Source organism: Falco peregrinus, chromosome 11, assembly GCF_023634155.1.
Source record: "Falco peregrinus isolate bFalPer1 chromosome 11, bFalPer1.pri, whole genome shotgun sequence".
NCBI lineage: Eukaryota > Metazoa > Chordata > Aves > Falconiformes > Falconidae > Falco > Falco peregrinus.
In genome coordinates, this window is record NC_073731.1 from 1564261 (window position 1) to 1577416 (window position 13156).

General features: G+C 36.1%; 1 protein-coding gene across 1 annotated transcript in view; it reads right to left on the reverse strand.

Annotated features, from left to right (window-relative positions):
• Nucleotides 1-437: 437 nt before the first annotated feature.
• The window catches only part of PSME4 (proteasome activator subunit 4), a 69198-nt gene continuing 56479 nt past the window's right edge, over nt 438-13156 (reverse strand). Inside the window, exons 40-47 of the mRNA XM_055815935.1 lie at nt 12451-12659; nt 12062-12147; nt 10986-11114; nt 9718-9873; nt 5007-5169; nt 3563-3696; nt 2683-2821; nt 438-2022 (exon numbers count right to left, since the gene is read on the reverse strand). Coding sequence (XP_055671910.1) covers nt 2687-2821; nt 3563-3696; nt 5007-5169; nt 9718-9873; nt 10986-11114; nt 12062-12147; nt 12451-12659 — 1012 coding nt within the window. The 3' untranslated portion in view covers nt 438-2022; nt 2683-2686. The remainder of the gene's footprint in view (nt 2023-2682; nt 2822-3562; nt 3697-5006; nt 5170-9717; nt 9874-10985; nt 11115-12061; nt 12148-12450; nt 12660-13156) is intronic.

Here is a 13156-nt window from a genome sequence, read left to right on the forward strand (position 1 = left end):
CAGTTAGCTGCCCGTAGTGTACGCAGAACAGAACATAGAGTATCTGCTCCATCAGTTTGTCAGCCAACACATAAAGATGATCCTCTGCAGCAAATACTTTCCATTACTTTTAAAGTTTTTTTTTTTTACTTCTATTGGCAAAAGCCCCTCCACCTCAAAACAGTTTCTCCAATTTTAAGTGTACTTCTCAGAAGTTTGTAAGTTTTTTGGCAAGCCTCACCAGGTACAAGATATTTTTACATAAATATAAAAGCTAGTTTCCCAACCATTAGAAGTAAATCTTTAATTAATCCTTCATGTTGCCCTAACCTGCTGCCAAATCCCACAATAAACACATGCCTCATACAAAAAGCTAAAAAGCACAGTAAACAACCTCAAGTTAACACCTCAAAAGTAAGAAATTTCCACTTTAGAAATAATAAAAAAAAATGCAGATGTTACAAACAGTCCATTTATTGGGTCTTAAACTACGTACACAATTGAAATAATAATAATTTTGGCACTACGCTATACAGTGGTTACATCTGTGTGCTGACACTCGTTAAATACTGCACCAGGGTCACTGCTGTGCTTTGAAGTTTGGAACGAGCCACAGACTCAGCAGGTAGATCACTCAAAACCTATCAGTGCTCCTGTAGGATTGCATGAAAGTTGAAACACACACCAGTGCATGAATTATTTCAATGTACCTCACATTCTATGAGCTTATCACGCTAGATATGTGATGTCAGCATTCAGAGATGGCCACAAGTGTTGCATTAAAATATGAATGAGACATAGTAATAATGAGATACCAGAAAACCAAAACAAAACCTCTGCCTTTCAGACATAAAGAGATATTCTGTTAAAGAAAATAATTTAAAAAACTAATAATGGCATTTGATTTGATACAAAAGCCAGAACTACTACTGTATTAACATCTAAGTATGAATCTTTACAAATTAATCTCACAATGGTGTTATGTAAAAGGTTGCAAACTGTACAATGTTTTGTCAATGCAATGCCTCTACAATTTATACAGTCTTTTACAACTATGTAACACATATTAAACATGTTGTTAAATAGCCAATACATATCAGTCTCTGAACAAAGCTGCAGGCAAAAAAATACAGAGCTTCCACAATCTTCGAACAAGATATGCTTGCTCAAACAGTGACAATCTTTATGAGAATACACTGTCAAAAATAGTCAGCCATTCAGTGCCTTTCCACACCGTGAATTCAGCCATCACTTGATAGTCCATAATTTCATATCTGTGGGCCCTAATTATGTGGAAACACCCATAGTCTTTCACCCTTTAAAATACACAGATTATCATAGATTTTTATTCCACGCGTGGCCAAGCTATCTACGAAGAGCTGGCCAGGCAGTAAGAGCTTTCACTCCCCACGTTTTGTCCTGCCATCATCTATACTGCACGGAGAAGAGCAGCTATTTACATTTTGACAAGGAAGGTACAAAAAGGCAATCCTGCCCTGAGGTGGTCTGAATGATACGGAGCCCGTCACCTGATGGGCACTGAAATCCAAGTAGTGAAAAATAAACTCTGAGAAAGACAGGTTCCTGGTATTTGTATATACTGACTAGGTAAGAAGTTGCATCAACAGACTTGGAGAGCTTCACTCAGAATATTCTGGTTTGCAGCACTCTCTGGTTCTGCATATCTTTGATGTCAGAAACATCTGGGAAGAAGGGTCAGAAAAAGAGGATAAGAAATGTGCAGTTTAAGTCACTGTGTGCAAGAAAGCAGAAACAAAACAGATGTGTAATGCAGGCCAAGAAGAAGGGTCTTGCAATAAACTCATGATCAGGCTCTGCAAACGCAGTTACAAAGGATACTGTGGGGCTCCCACAGCTGCTCCCTGGGGAGGTGAAATTATTTTTGAATTTATGTTTGTTTTTAAAAGTGGGTTTGATTAGGCATCAGGATTTCCAACAGAGAGTTTCCTAAATGATAGATTTCTTTGAGTTTCCTTTATTTCACAGAAAGGTTCCTACATCCTCATTTTTTCCAGGAGAAACCTGAGAAGAAAGAAGAAAGAATTCAAACCAAGATTATTGCCTCATGCCATTACCACTGAACAAAACAAAAATATAAATTGAAACTTCTCTTGGAATACTGTCACAACACATCACAATACAACAGAGATCAGAATCTTGTAGCATAACAAAGAGAAACTCCAGGAATGGATTCACTCTTTGGGGACGTGCCTGTGTGAAGAGACCCGGTAGAAAAGCCATAATGTGGAAGAGAAAACCGTTTGGTAGCAGTCATTCCCCATCGTGAGATGTAGATGATACACTGGACTGGGTGGTAGGCTAAAGTCCTCACAGGCATCAGGAGTACAAAGCAGCAAATACCTTCTGCCTTTAGTGAAACTGCCAGGCATTTAAAAGGCAGCCAACTGGCAGAAAATGGAGAAAAGGAACATCAATCGTCAAGAAAACAAGTGTGTCTTAGCAAAAGATTAGTGTAGTACAGGGACACACAGAAAGATGGACAGCATTCAACCAAAAAAAATATCTGTTCTTGAACACTGGAGGTGCAAGGGGCTTATCTGGCTGTAGCATTTTCCCTGTAGTGAAGGATTCCTCCACACTCTCCATGCTAGACTGGAGAGCTAGAGTAGATTTCTTAAGACTGATATTTCCATCAATTTACATCAAAACAAGTCATCTTACCTATCTAAGCATAATAGCACGGTGAAACCAAGAGGTCAGTAAGCACTAGTAGCTGGTCATCTGTGAACTGCTGTTTATGCTCCTGCCAGTTGTCATGATGAGTCCTCCGGAAATTTGACAGCGTTTTTTTCACAGTCATCTGCATAGCAGACAATCAGCATTGATCTGTATCAGTTATGGATTTAAGCTCCAGGACAAAACAGAAGTTGAATACAACAAAAATAACTGTTGAGTAGAGCAAAGTCTTTGAGCAGTTGCAACTATTAGATGGGCTCTGGGGAATGAGGCCAAGCATATTACTAAATTAACAAAAGAAAAGTCCCATCAGTTCAGTTTCTTGATTCAGTAGAGCACACCACAGCAAAGTTTGTTAAATCTAAGGAATTCTTCAGCCATAAGCTCACTACTCTGGTTAAAACAGCAAAGGTCAATAAAACCAAATAGGGAGAGAAAAAAAAAAAAAAAAAGAAGTGTTACAGGTAACTATTTCAATACAGACTTGTTTCTTGGACTGCTTATAAAACCTTTTTTCGAAAATTTCAGAGTGACTGTTTTGGTTCAGGTTGGTATTTTCTACAATGGCATGCACAGAAGTGATATTTTTAATTAAAAAAGACTTATTGACTATTTCCTCATTATAGATATAGTTGTTCTTGCAGCTTTCAGTTTATGCTTTAGATTTGCAAGCAAGGACAGAACTACCACAAGAAAAATACTTAAAAGCAGTCCATGACGTAAAATGTATTTGAAGCCATTTAAGAAAAAGCAGCAGAAACTTTTTCTTAATAGGTTCCTGGCTTTTTTCTAGGAAAGGGAAACTAAGAGTAAGTGAAGTGTATTTTAGATGTGTTATATTGAATAGAAGAAGTAGTATTTTTACCTCAATAGGCTGAGGATCATTAAGATGGGCACTGAGATCCATCAAGAGCTGTGGCATCCAGGTGGGTACATCATACGGACTTGACAAGATACACGCACTAAGTCCCAGTACACCAGCATGGCGTTTAACCAAGTCTGCAATTGCAGGATATTAATTTACATTTGGCAAGGTGCAACTATATTGTCTAAGACATTCCTCAAGGACACAGCCAAACTTAAAAATGGTTATCACTGAAAATAAGGCTATTTTTAAGTGATGGGAATGACTGAAGAGAGTCTAACATATTAAACAGAGACAATCTAATTAAAATAACATATGGTTTCAACCCTGAATTAAAAAAAAACCCACCCTGCCACAGTAGAGATCTCTAGCTTCTGCAGAAAACCAGATAGTTCTAAAGACCATATAGTCAAATTCACACAAGTGTATAGATCTCCAAATTGCTTCTGCTTTCCTACAGAGTCAGAGATTCATTCTCTGATTCTATCTTTCATTTCTAATGGAAGAATGTGTAAAAGAATTAACAACTGCTATATACTTCATAAACATTTCAAATGAGCTTCCTTCTCTCAAAGCATCTTCCCCTCTACTCAGTAAAACAGCTTATGAACTACCTCTCCATGTTCTGCATGCAAGAATGTTTTCTCAAATTCCAGAGCTATTTGACAATATGGAAACCCAGTCCTTCTGCGTCACATCAATGACTCAGATGCACCAACTGTCTGGCCAGAAGCCAAAGTTCCTAAGATTCACTAAGGGGTTTTGGTTTTTTTGTTTGTATGTGTGCGTGCTGGGTTGTTTTTTGTTTTTTTTTTTAAGAATAAAAACTGCACACTGCTAACAAATAGAAGGTAAGGAGTGAAATTACGTTATGACAGCTAAAAAAGTTTATTTACTGAATAAATAGCTATGCCTCATCATCTGCATTCTTAACTACGTGAACTGTGCACATGGGAAATAGAGAAATCTCTTTAGTGTTAATTCTGGAAAAGTAATAAATTAGTTTAATTTATTATTAAATTAACTAATTTATTATTAAATTAGTAAGAATAAATAATAAAAAACATTATTCACTTCTTTTGGTAGTAGTGTATTCTTATTAATCATTTACAATGTAAATCAAATTCTTAAAGCACTTAACAAGGATTAGGATCTATACTCCATACACAGAAACAGACAATAAGGTACATAAGAACAAGTGATCTACCATTATGGTTTATGAACACTTAGGAAGGAAAAACATTTGCTTGGGCAACAAGCCTTACATTTCTTTATGTTTCTCTAAGTATATGTTGATTTTTCTAAATACTACTTAACCACAGGACAAATCCTATTCCATCTGGAGTGCTTGCAGAATAAGCATTTAACTGTAGCACAAAAAATCTATTTCTCCGTAACCTGCTATCAACATGCATGGGTTTAGTCTCCGAAGCAATTTTCTTACCACCAGAAGGAATTGTATCCACTACTGAACCCAGGTCTCGCTTTCGTTTTTTCGGTAACCTCATCTTGCACAGCTGTTCAAAATGGGTCTGCATGGGCCCATCCATCGTGAGAAAATTGCACTGTAGCAGACCACTTAGTGTGGTAGCAGCCATTTCTCTCACCTATGAGCAGAGAGAGTACATGGCACAATTACTAAGCACACATGCACAGCAAGAAACAACTGTTTATGCTATTACTATCCTTTTAAGCACATCCAGTTAGGCCAAGTTACCAAACTCTGCCCAAGAAAAGTCTTTTAAAATACTATCCTGTTATCTCATAGTTCATTAACTACTAGTAGTTTACTATATGGCTCTTTACAAATTCATAAACATAGTTCTGTTGTAATATATATAGAACTACCTTCAAGTAATCTGTCAGAAAGTGACCTATTACTCAAGCAAATAATAGAATGTAACTCAGTTGTCAAGACATGTATCAGACTAGCTTAGCTTTGGAAGGCTTAAAAACAGACTTTGAATGAGATCAAAATGCGGCAGCCCAAACAATCAAACTCACTTTACAGAATTTGTAATAGTCTCTGTCTTAACATCAGTTTTACCAAGGAAAAAAAAGTATACTTTTTTCAAAAGCATTTAGTTTTCCCCCCTCAAATGTAGGTGGAGACATTAGAATTGACAAAAGCAGAAGAGCTTTTCCAAGAGAAGGCAGAAGGTATGTTTATGAGACAAAGCTGATTCTGTTCTACCTGCAGCACAAGAATTCTTTGAGAGATACAACAGATGCTGGATTAATAAGCAATGATAACTAACTTCAGTGGTTTACAGCCAACAATTCAGGTCTGTAACACCCCAGCATTATTTACTTTGTTGTCCTGAGTAGCAGCTCTGTTTTTATTGAGGTAGTGAAAAGAATTCCAGCTTGGAAAAATATTCTTCCTTTTGTAACAGAGAAACCCCAAACAAGATGACTAAATTGCATTATTAATCTCCTTTTCAGTTCCTTTCTACAAGAGCCACAAGACATTGTTAGTTGATCACAAGTAGAGACAACTCAGTCACTTACTTTTAAAAGTAATACTAGCGGTAAACCCCACCAGTATTACTAATTTATCTCATGTACTCAAATCTCCTAAAACCATAAAGTTACAGAACTGTAAGACCATGTTTAAACTGGAGCCCCTCAAACTCACTTTAATTTCAATAACCGCAGGTGGACAAAACCCTACAAACACAGACTTGAAAACCAAATCAACTTGTTGAAATGCTCACAGCAGTCACCAAATTTTTTTGGTAAGAACATACTGCTACACGTAACTGTAAATGGAACATTTGTCTATCTGGAATAGAAACACCTACCAACACTCTGAGTCCAATGCAGCACATTATAATAAATTATATTCTTGAACATAATGTTCTGAACCTCCACAAAGCAATAAGTATAGCTGCAAGTGCTGCAATAATTAAACATAGTAAGTTAACAATAAGCTCTTGAGACTTCACTTTGTTCCATTTAAATTTCCACAATATATTATTCAAACGTGATCTACTTTTTAACAGCATAAAAAAGTACGAAGTGAAAGTCTGCCAGTACTGTTTATCAGCAATTTGTGAATCTCTTAAGAACTATGCTATTAAATGAAACACGATGTGCTAACCCAAGACCCAGAATAGAAAGAAGCTTGGCTGTAAAGTGAGCAAGCTCCCAAGTGAACTGTACCCATTTTACATCACTATTCACTGTATTAAAAAGTACTTTCATTTCTAAATTAATAAACTAAAAGAAACACTTGCTGCAAGGAGCACCTAGAAGAAAAGCCTTTAAAATCACGTTAACAAACTAGTAATTCATCACATCTGACACTAATTTACAGATCATCATACCCAAATGATGACTTAGAAAATATACAAACTACAGAGTAGCAGCACAGGAATAGTTTCCCAATCAAGTGTGGAGTTTAGGTTTGTTATTTTGGATTTTTTTTTTTGTCAGAATTGACTGACCAAGGTCGCAAAACTAACAATTATCAGAAAAAAACCACTGAACAGCACAAGCAAAACCTCGCTGCAGCACTTGCAAGGGGCTACTTATACAAAGAGAAAATATTTCCATTACTGTAATATTGCAGTGTAATATGAAAAATGTTTATCAAGGCATGAGTGCTATGTATACAGTACACTGATTTATAAAAATAGAAACATATGAAGCACCTACCCTGACAGCTTCCTAGATCATATTATGACTGAGAAAACTGAGAAAGATGCTTTCAGATTAACCAGGTTATCACTGTAACTGTAACTCCAAGCTGAATATAGTAATTTTCACTTTTCCACTACTTCTGAGTAAACAGAATTATTTAATGCAAAACATGCCTTCCCAAACTCAAACCATTCCTGCAGCTCTCTCCAACTGTTCGTATGACATAAGAATTAGACATGATACTCAATGGCGTTATACTGCTGTACACAGATCAGGACTCTATACTTCTTCCATGTATCAGCTGCAGGGTCACATTAGCTCTTACATCCACAGTACTCCATCAGCTCCATGACTCTTCCGACTTTCAGAACGAGCGTTTCCCACAATACCATTTAGGTACAGCTTCCTTCAATTCTAGAGACCCATGCTGAAAGCTGGATGCATGAAATTCGCATTTGGCAGAAGCCAAACTGTCCTGTGAGCCACATTCACTTTGTATCGCAGTCGTGTTGCTGTTTGACATTCAGAACGGTCATTTGATACTGTCATTTGCCAAAGTCTGTTGCAATGGTTTTATGAAAAAATATGAAATCAACAGGATATTTGAGAACTGTAATTCTAGCAATATTAGAAGTGCAAACTGTATATTAAAACAAAGCACAAGATGGGCTGGATCATCAGGTCTGGCATCTTTGTATCAAAATAAGCAAAACCCCAGCCCTATCTTTAAAACCAAGAACCAAATTCTCAGTTCTGCAGGGTGAAGACACCAAATACTAGTTAAAGCTAGGGATTCTCATCTTCAAAATCCAGCATTAAACAAATACAGAGGAATTTCTCTGCAAAACACTGCATCTTGCCAGTTATTATCAAGAAAGAAAAAGACTACTTTTCAAAGTAGAAGCTTCCATGGTAACAACACGATCATAAGTGGTTATGTGCATAGATAAGCTTTTTTGATTTGCATCTCTGTAGTGCAGAGGAATAATTTTGTACATTTAAAATAACTAGATAAACTGTATTAAAGTGAAAAAAGGTATTTTTCAAAATTATTGAGATTATGAGGTGTTCCAGCTGGTGTGGGAAACAACTTATCTAGGACTGCAAGCTGTTGCTTTCCAGCTCATTATAACAAACAGTGACATGAAAGACACGAGACAGCTCATCTGAAGACTGAAATCTGCATGCTTGGGCGAGTAGTTAAGTGCTGTTCTTCAAGTATTACATGCACTTAACAGAGACTGTAATGTCAAGCCTTTGAAGCCAGAAATTTTAATTTGTTTCCAATTCACGGTTCACAAAAGCAAGATTCACAGCTCAGGTATAACTACTGTTTTAGATGCAGCTGCAGGAAGACCGAAACCCGGATCTTTGTTTTGGCAGAAGTGTATCACACTTCAGAATCTTCTCTTTCTTCCAGAAGGAAAATAGCATCCAAGCACCCAAAAGTAGCATTTCGCTGATATTTGCCAACAGCACAAAAAACAGTGAAAACGATGGTGCAGGGGAAATGGTACAGACTCAAGGTTAACATTGAAGATTCTTCACTATGCTTGAACACGATCAAACATACTTAAATGCACATCATTTAATACAAGCCCTCAGTTCTGTGAATTAGTGATACAGAACAGAATACTTCTGTGATTTTGCCCCAGCTTTTGGAAGCCTGACAAACAAGGCCCAATGATTCACATCAAATGATTCACATCAGGCCTTCTTCCCGCCTCCCCTCGAGAAAACACTTCAGATCCTGGTAGCATTTCTAAGAGTACACATATACCGCAGTCAAGATTTTGGATTTTAGCTCCTTCCATTTCTATACACTGAAGTATCACTAGTTCAAGAGATGCACAAAAACTTGCCAGACTGACAAGTAAGCTTACAAAGTATTGTATTTTTGAATCATGTAAGAGCATCAGTAGCAGTATCTGCTAGACAAATTCTGTCCTATTATGTAAGCATCTTTCACAAAAGTAAGGAAAATCTACTTGTAACTAAAAAAACCCAACTTCCTTTGTAAGCTGGATGGAGCAAACAAAGGTATTTTTTTCATTAATAAGCTGCTGTGATTAAATGGGAAGCAGATCTGTAGAGTAATAAATAGTGGTTTTATACAGTTTTCACAAGGGTTGAAAATTGAATTTTCAACCAACGTCCATGCTAGAATTTGTAAGTAAAATGGTAATATCCCTGTTTCAGCTGTACTTAAACCAAGAATGAGACAAAGCAATATTCCAATTCTGTTGAAAAAGCATGAACAATGGAACTTCTAAAAATCACTAATGAAGTATTTTCTGAACAGCTTTTTCCTGGAATGAAATATTAAAAGAAAAAAAGGAATACGAAAGAAATAAATCCTATAAAGCTGGTTGTATTTTGACAGTAGGAAGAATGCTAGGCTAGAAATACTTGCTGTATTAACTTACAACTGCTAGCTTTCTCATAAAACTTGACAAGGGCATGAATTCAGTCATGTGAAACAAAGCATTTCAAGAAAAGGTATTACTTGCCTCAAGCTGTTCATCTTCCAGGAGTTTTATAACCAGCCATCTAATGTCATTGACCGCTTCTTCGTTGTTGAGAAAGATAAAGAGATTGTAGAACACCATGGTCTGGAGGTAGGTTAATATGGTATACCTAGCATGCCAAGAATTGCTTCTTGCTGTCTACAAGTATAAATAAGTAAGTGTGAAAAAGCAAGAATGTGAAAGAAAGTAGCTACCTGTTGTAAAGCCTACAGTATCTGAGAAAAAGTTTTTGGGGACAGCTGCAAATAACTTGCCTTATTCAGATATTTCTATTTCATACACTCTTCTTATTTCCAAAGCAGGCAATCGTTATTTAGAAAATAATTTTTACAGACTTAACTTCCAAAGCATACTGTTATTTAACAGATATCTAATTATTTAGCACATACCCAATACTGTAAAAGACTAGGAAACTTTCTCCATTTGATTCATTCCTGACATCAGTCACAAAGCAGACATAAATAAAACAGAAATTCTGTTCTGCTTGAATATATATATATTATACAGTGGATTTGGAAAGCCAAGGTTTTCAAGTTTATTTTGATTTCCATGTCCTAACGGAAGTCCAAATTATTGACAGTGTCAGGCATGGGTGCAGCCTGGACTGCAACACTGCAGTTAGTGTTCTGGCTGTGCGTACAACTTACACCAGTATTTTACAATAGGTAGTTTTACTACTGTAGATCACTCTTTAATAACTAGAGTAAAAAAAAAAAAGTGTTTCTTGCATGACAAGCTGAATACAGAATGAACCTTTCAATACAAGGGTGCATATTCATTTGTTTTGTTTTTCAGAAAGCAGCAGCAGTTGATAAATATACTGTAAAACTATAAAAAGGCAGAGATTCAAGTGCTGTTCTTTATATGATCTTTGTATCATCTATACATGCGATAGATATATAATTTTGAAACTGGATTTTGCATTATGCTCATGAGGAGGCATATTTGTCTAAAATTCATCCAGTACTGAACCAGATTTTAATTTATTAATATACTGTTCTATTTCTTGTCAAAATGCAAGTTGTTTAAATGTCTGGAAGTAGGAAACTAAACAAAACTCATTTACTGTTTCTAAGAATGTTTTAAACCACTATTCTAATAAACTCTTTGCTTCCAACTCTAAGAAAATCAGTATTTGATTCTCTTCAAACCACAATTATTGTATAATCTTTTAAAAAAATACATTAAAGAAAAGCAGCACAGACTGCATCAGATAACAAGAAGCTTTAAGCTTTTTACATCATACTCACTTGTTTTAGCACCTGAAGTACCAAAGGCACTTGCTGAGGATACAGCAAACCCTGAGACATTAATGACAAACACATCTTAGCATCTCTTTTGAGCTCATCATAGCTATTGTCATTTTCTACTGGTGCAATCTACAGAACAAGATAAGTGAAGGGGGGAAAAAAGGGTAGTATTAGTGAATAAACACTACTAACAGCAAAATCCTGAAAGAAAGTTCAATCTCATGAAAGCACAGCTGTCTAGGAAAAATAAAATCAATATAATGCCGAAAGATTAAGTTAACTAGAAAAAGCAATCAATATGACACTAAAATATTCTGAGCAATAAGCTGCAGGGAAAAAATCTTAATAGAATCAAGAGATCCTTGTTCCTTGCACCATGTATTAATCATCTAAACAGTATGGCTAGACTGAAGGTCTTGAGGAGGATTAAATGGGTGCCATTAAGACTTTGGCTCCCCATTGCAATTCTTCTGGTACAAATCCAATTACTTTAGTATTTTAGATGTAGGTCCAAAACTGAGAGAAAGCTTTATCAGTATTTCAAGTTCACTTTCACACAAGCAACCCTTTATTTTGTGGTCACATACATTATTACTGGATAATTGATTGATGTTTATACAAAGACAGAGGCTTTGGAGCATGCAAATAACATATTATTTCAGATATGTAGCATTGAATGACCTAGCTTCATAAAAGAATACGAGGATTAGAGGTGCCAGGAAAAACAAAAAGTACTGCCCTTTAGAAAGAATTGTATAATCATGGAACAAAAGAAAACAACTAAAGATAAGAATAGAAACAACATAAACTCATTCATGATTTAAACACTTTTCCTCCCCAAGTTACACCTATACAGGGCATTCACCTACAAATCGTTGTCAGGAAACCATTTAACAGGCTACATTACCAGCTGCAAACATACATAAGCACAAAAAAATAATTCAGGCTTCTTTGGTATGCATGTTTTTTATTACCATTATAGGTTTCTTTTAATTTATGCAGTCCCTTATAACTTTGTTACATAGTATCCCTTTTTAATCAAACATAACTAATAAAGGAGCAATTAAAGCATATACCTTGAAAAATAAGGGTAAAAGCTGGAGTTGCTCCGTGACAGCTGTAGAGAAGGACCGCCCTGCACTTGCCATCAACCACTTCAGAACTGTTTTATAGAGAGAAATGAACACTGATTAAGAAGATAAAAATAGCAATAATCCCAAAACAAGTTTAGACCAAATGTACTGCAAGACTTGCCTGTGAGATTTTCACACATTAGAGTGGACCTATACTCATAGTTAAGTTTGACCCTGTAAAGGTGACTTTATAACCCTCAACGCTGAAACATGTACCTTATTGCAGCACAGATCTGAGAGGAGAAATTATGTACCGCAATGGTATGATTTTCAGACCGCAATCATCATGTCCTAAAATACCCCCCACTTCTTAACCTCATCAAGTAACTCACTAGTTTTCAAGAGTTTAATGCCCTGAGTTCGCTCATCTTGTTCACCAACTCCATTTTCTTCCATAACATGATTCTGAATTTCTTCATCTGCTTCCATGAGGGGTTTAAGATTTTCAAGTATCCGAGCAGTAAATTCATGGACACGAGGAGATTTCGTTGCAGCAGTATTTGGCAAGGAAACGTCTATCATGAATATGTAGGTCAAAACACTAATAAAGCCAACAAAGAAAGCAAGAAGCTACAGTTAGAATGACTACTGTTCTAGAGAACATAGCTAAAAGTGATCCGAGATCAATCTACTGAACTTGGAACTTTAATATTTATAAAAAAATTCCTCTTATCTTTGAAGTTATTTAAAAAACAAGTGTTTTTCAAATAGCCTCTTCATAGATATTTAAATCAAGCAGGGTTAGATAATCACCAAGCTACAACCTCCCTCGCCTGCAAACAGATCTTCCAACTAGCTTTAAGTCACTAAAATGCTCCCTAAAGGACCCCCTGTATATTTATGGCTTATTAAAGCTTCAACACAGTAAATGTGGGCTGTGGGATGGGGTGGTTAGTTTTTTGGGTGAAGGGGAGTGTTGTGTTTGGTAGGTTTTGGTGGTGCTGGGTGGGTTATTTGTTTGTTGGGGATTTTAAGAGCTTTAGATATATCATACATAAACATAAGAGGCCACATACAATAAAAGACAAAACCAGAGAA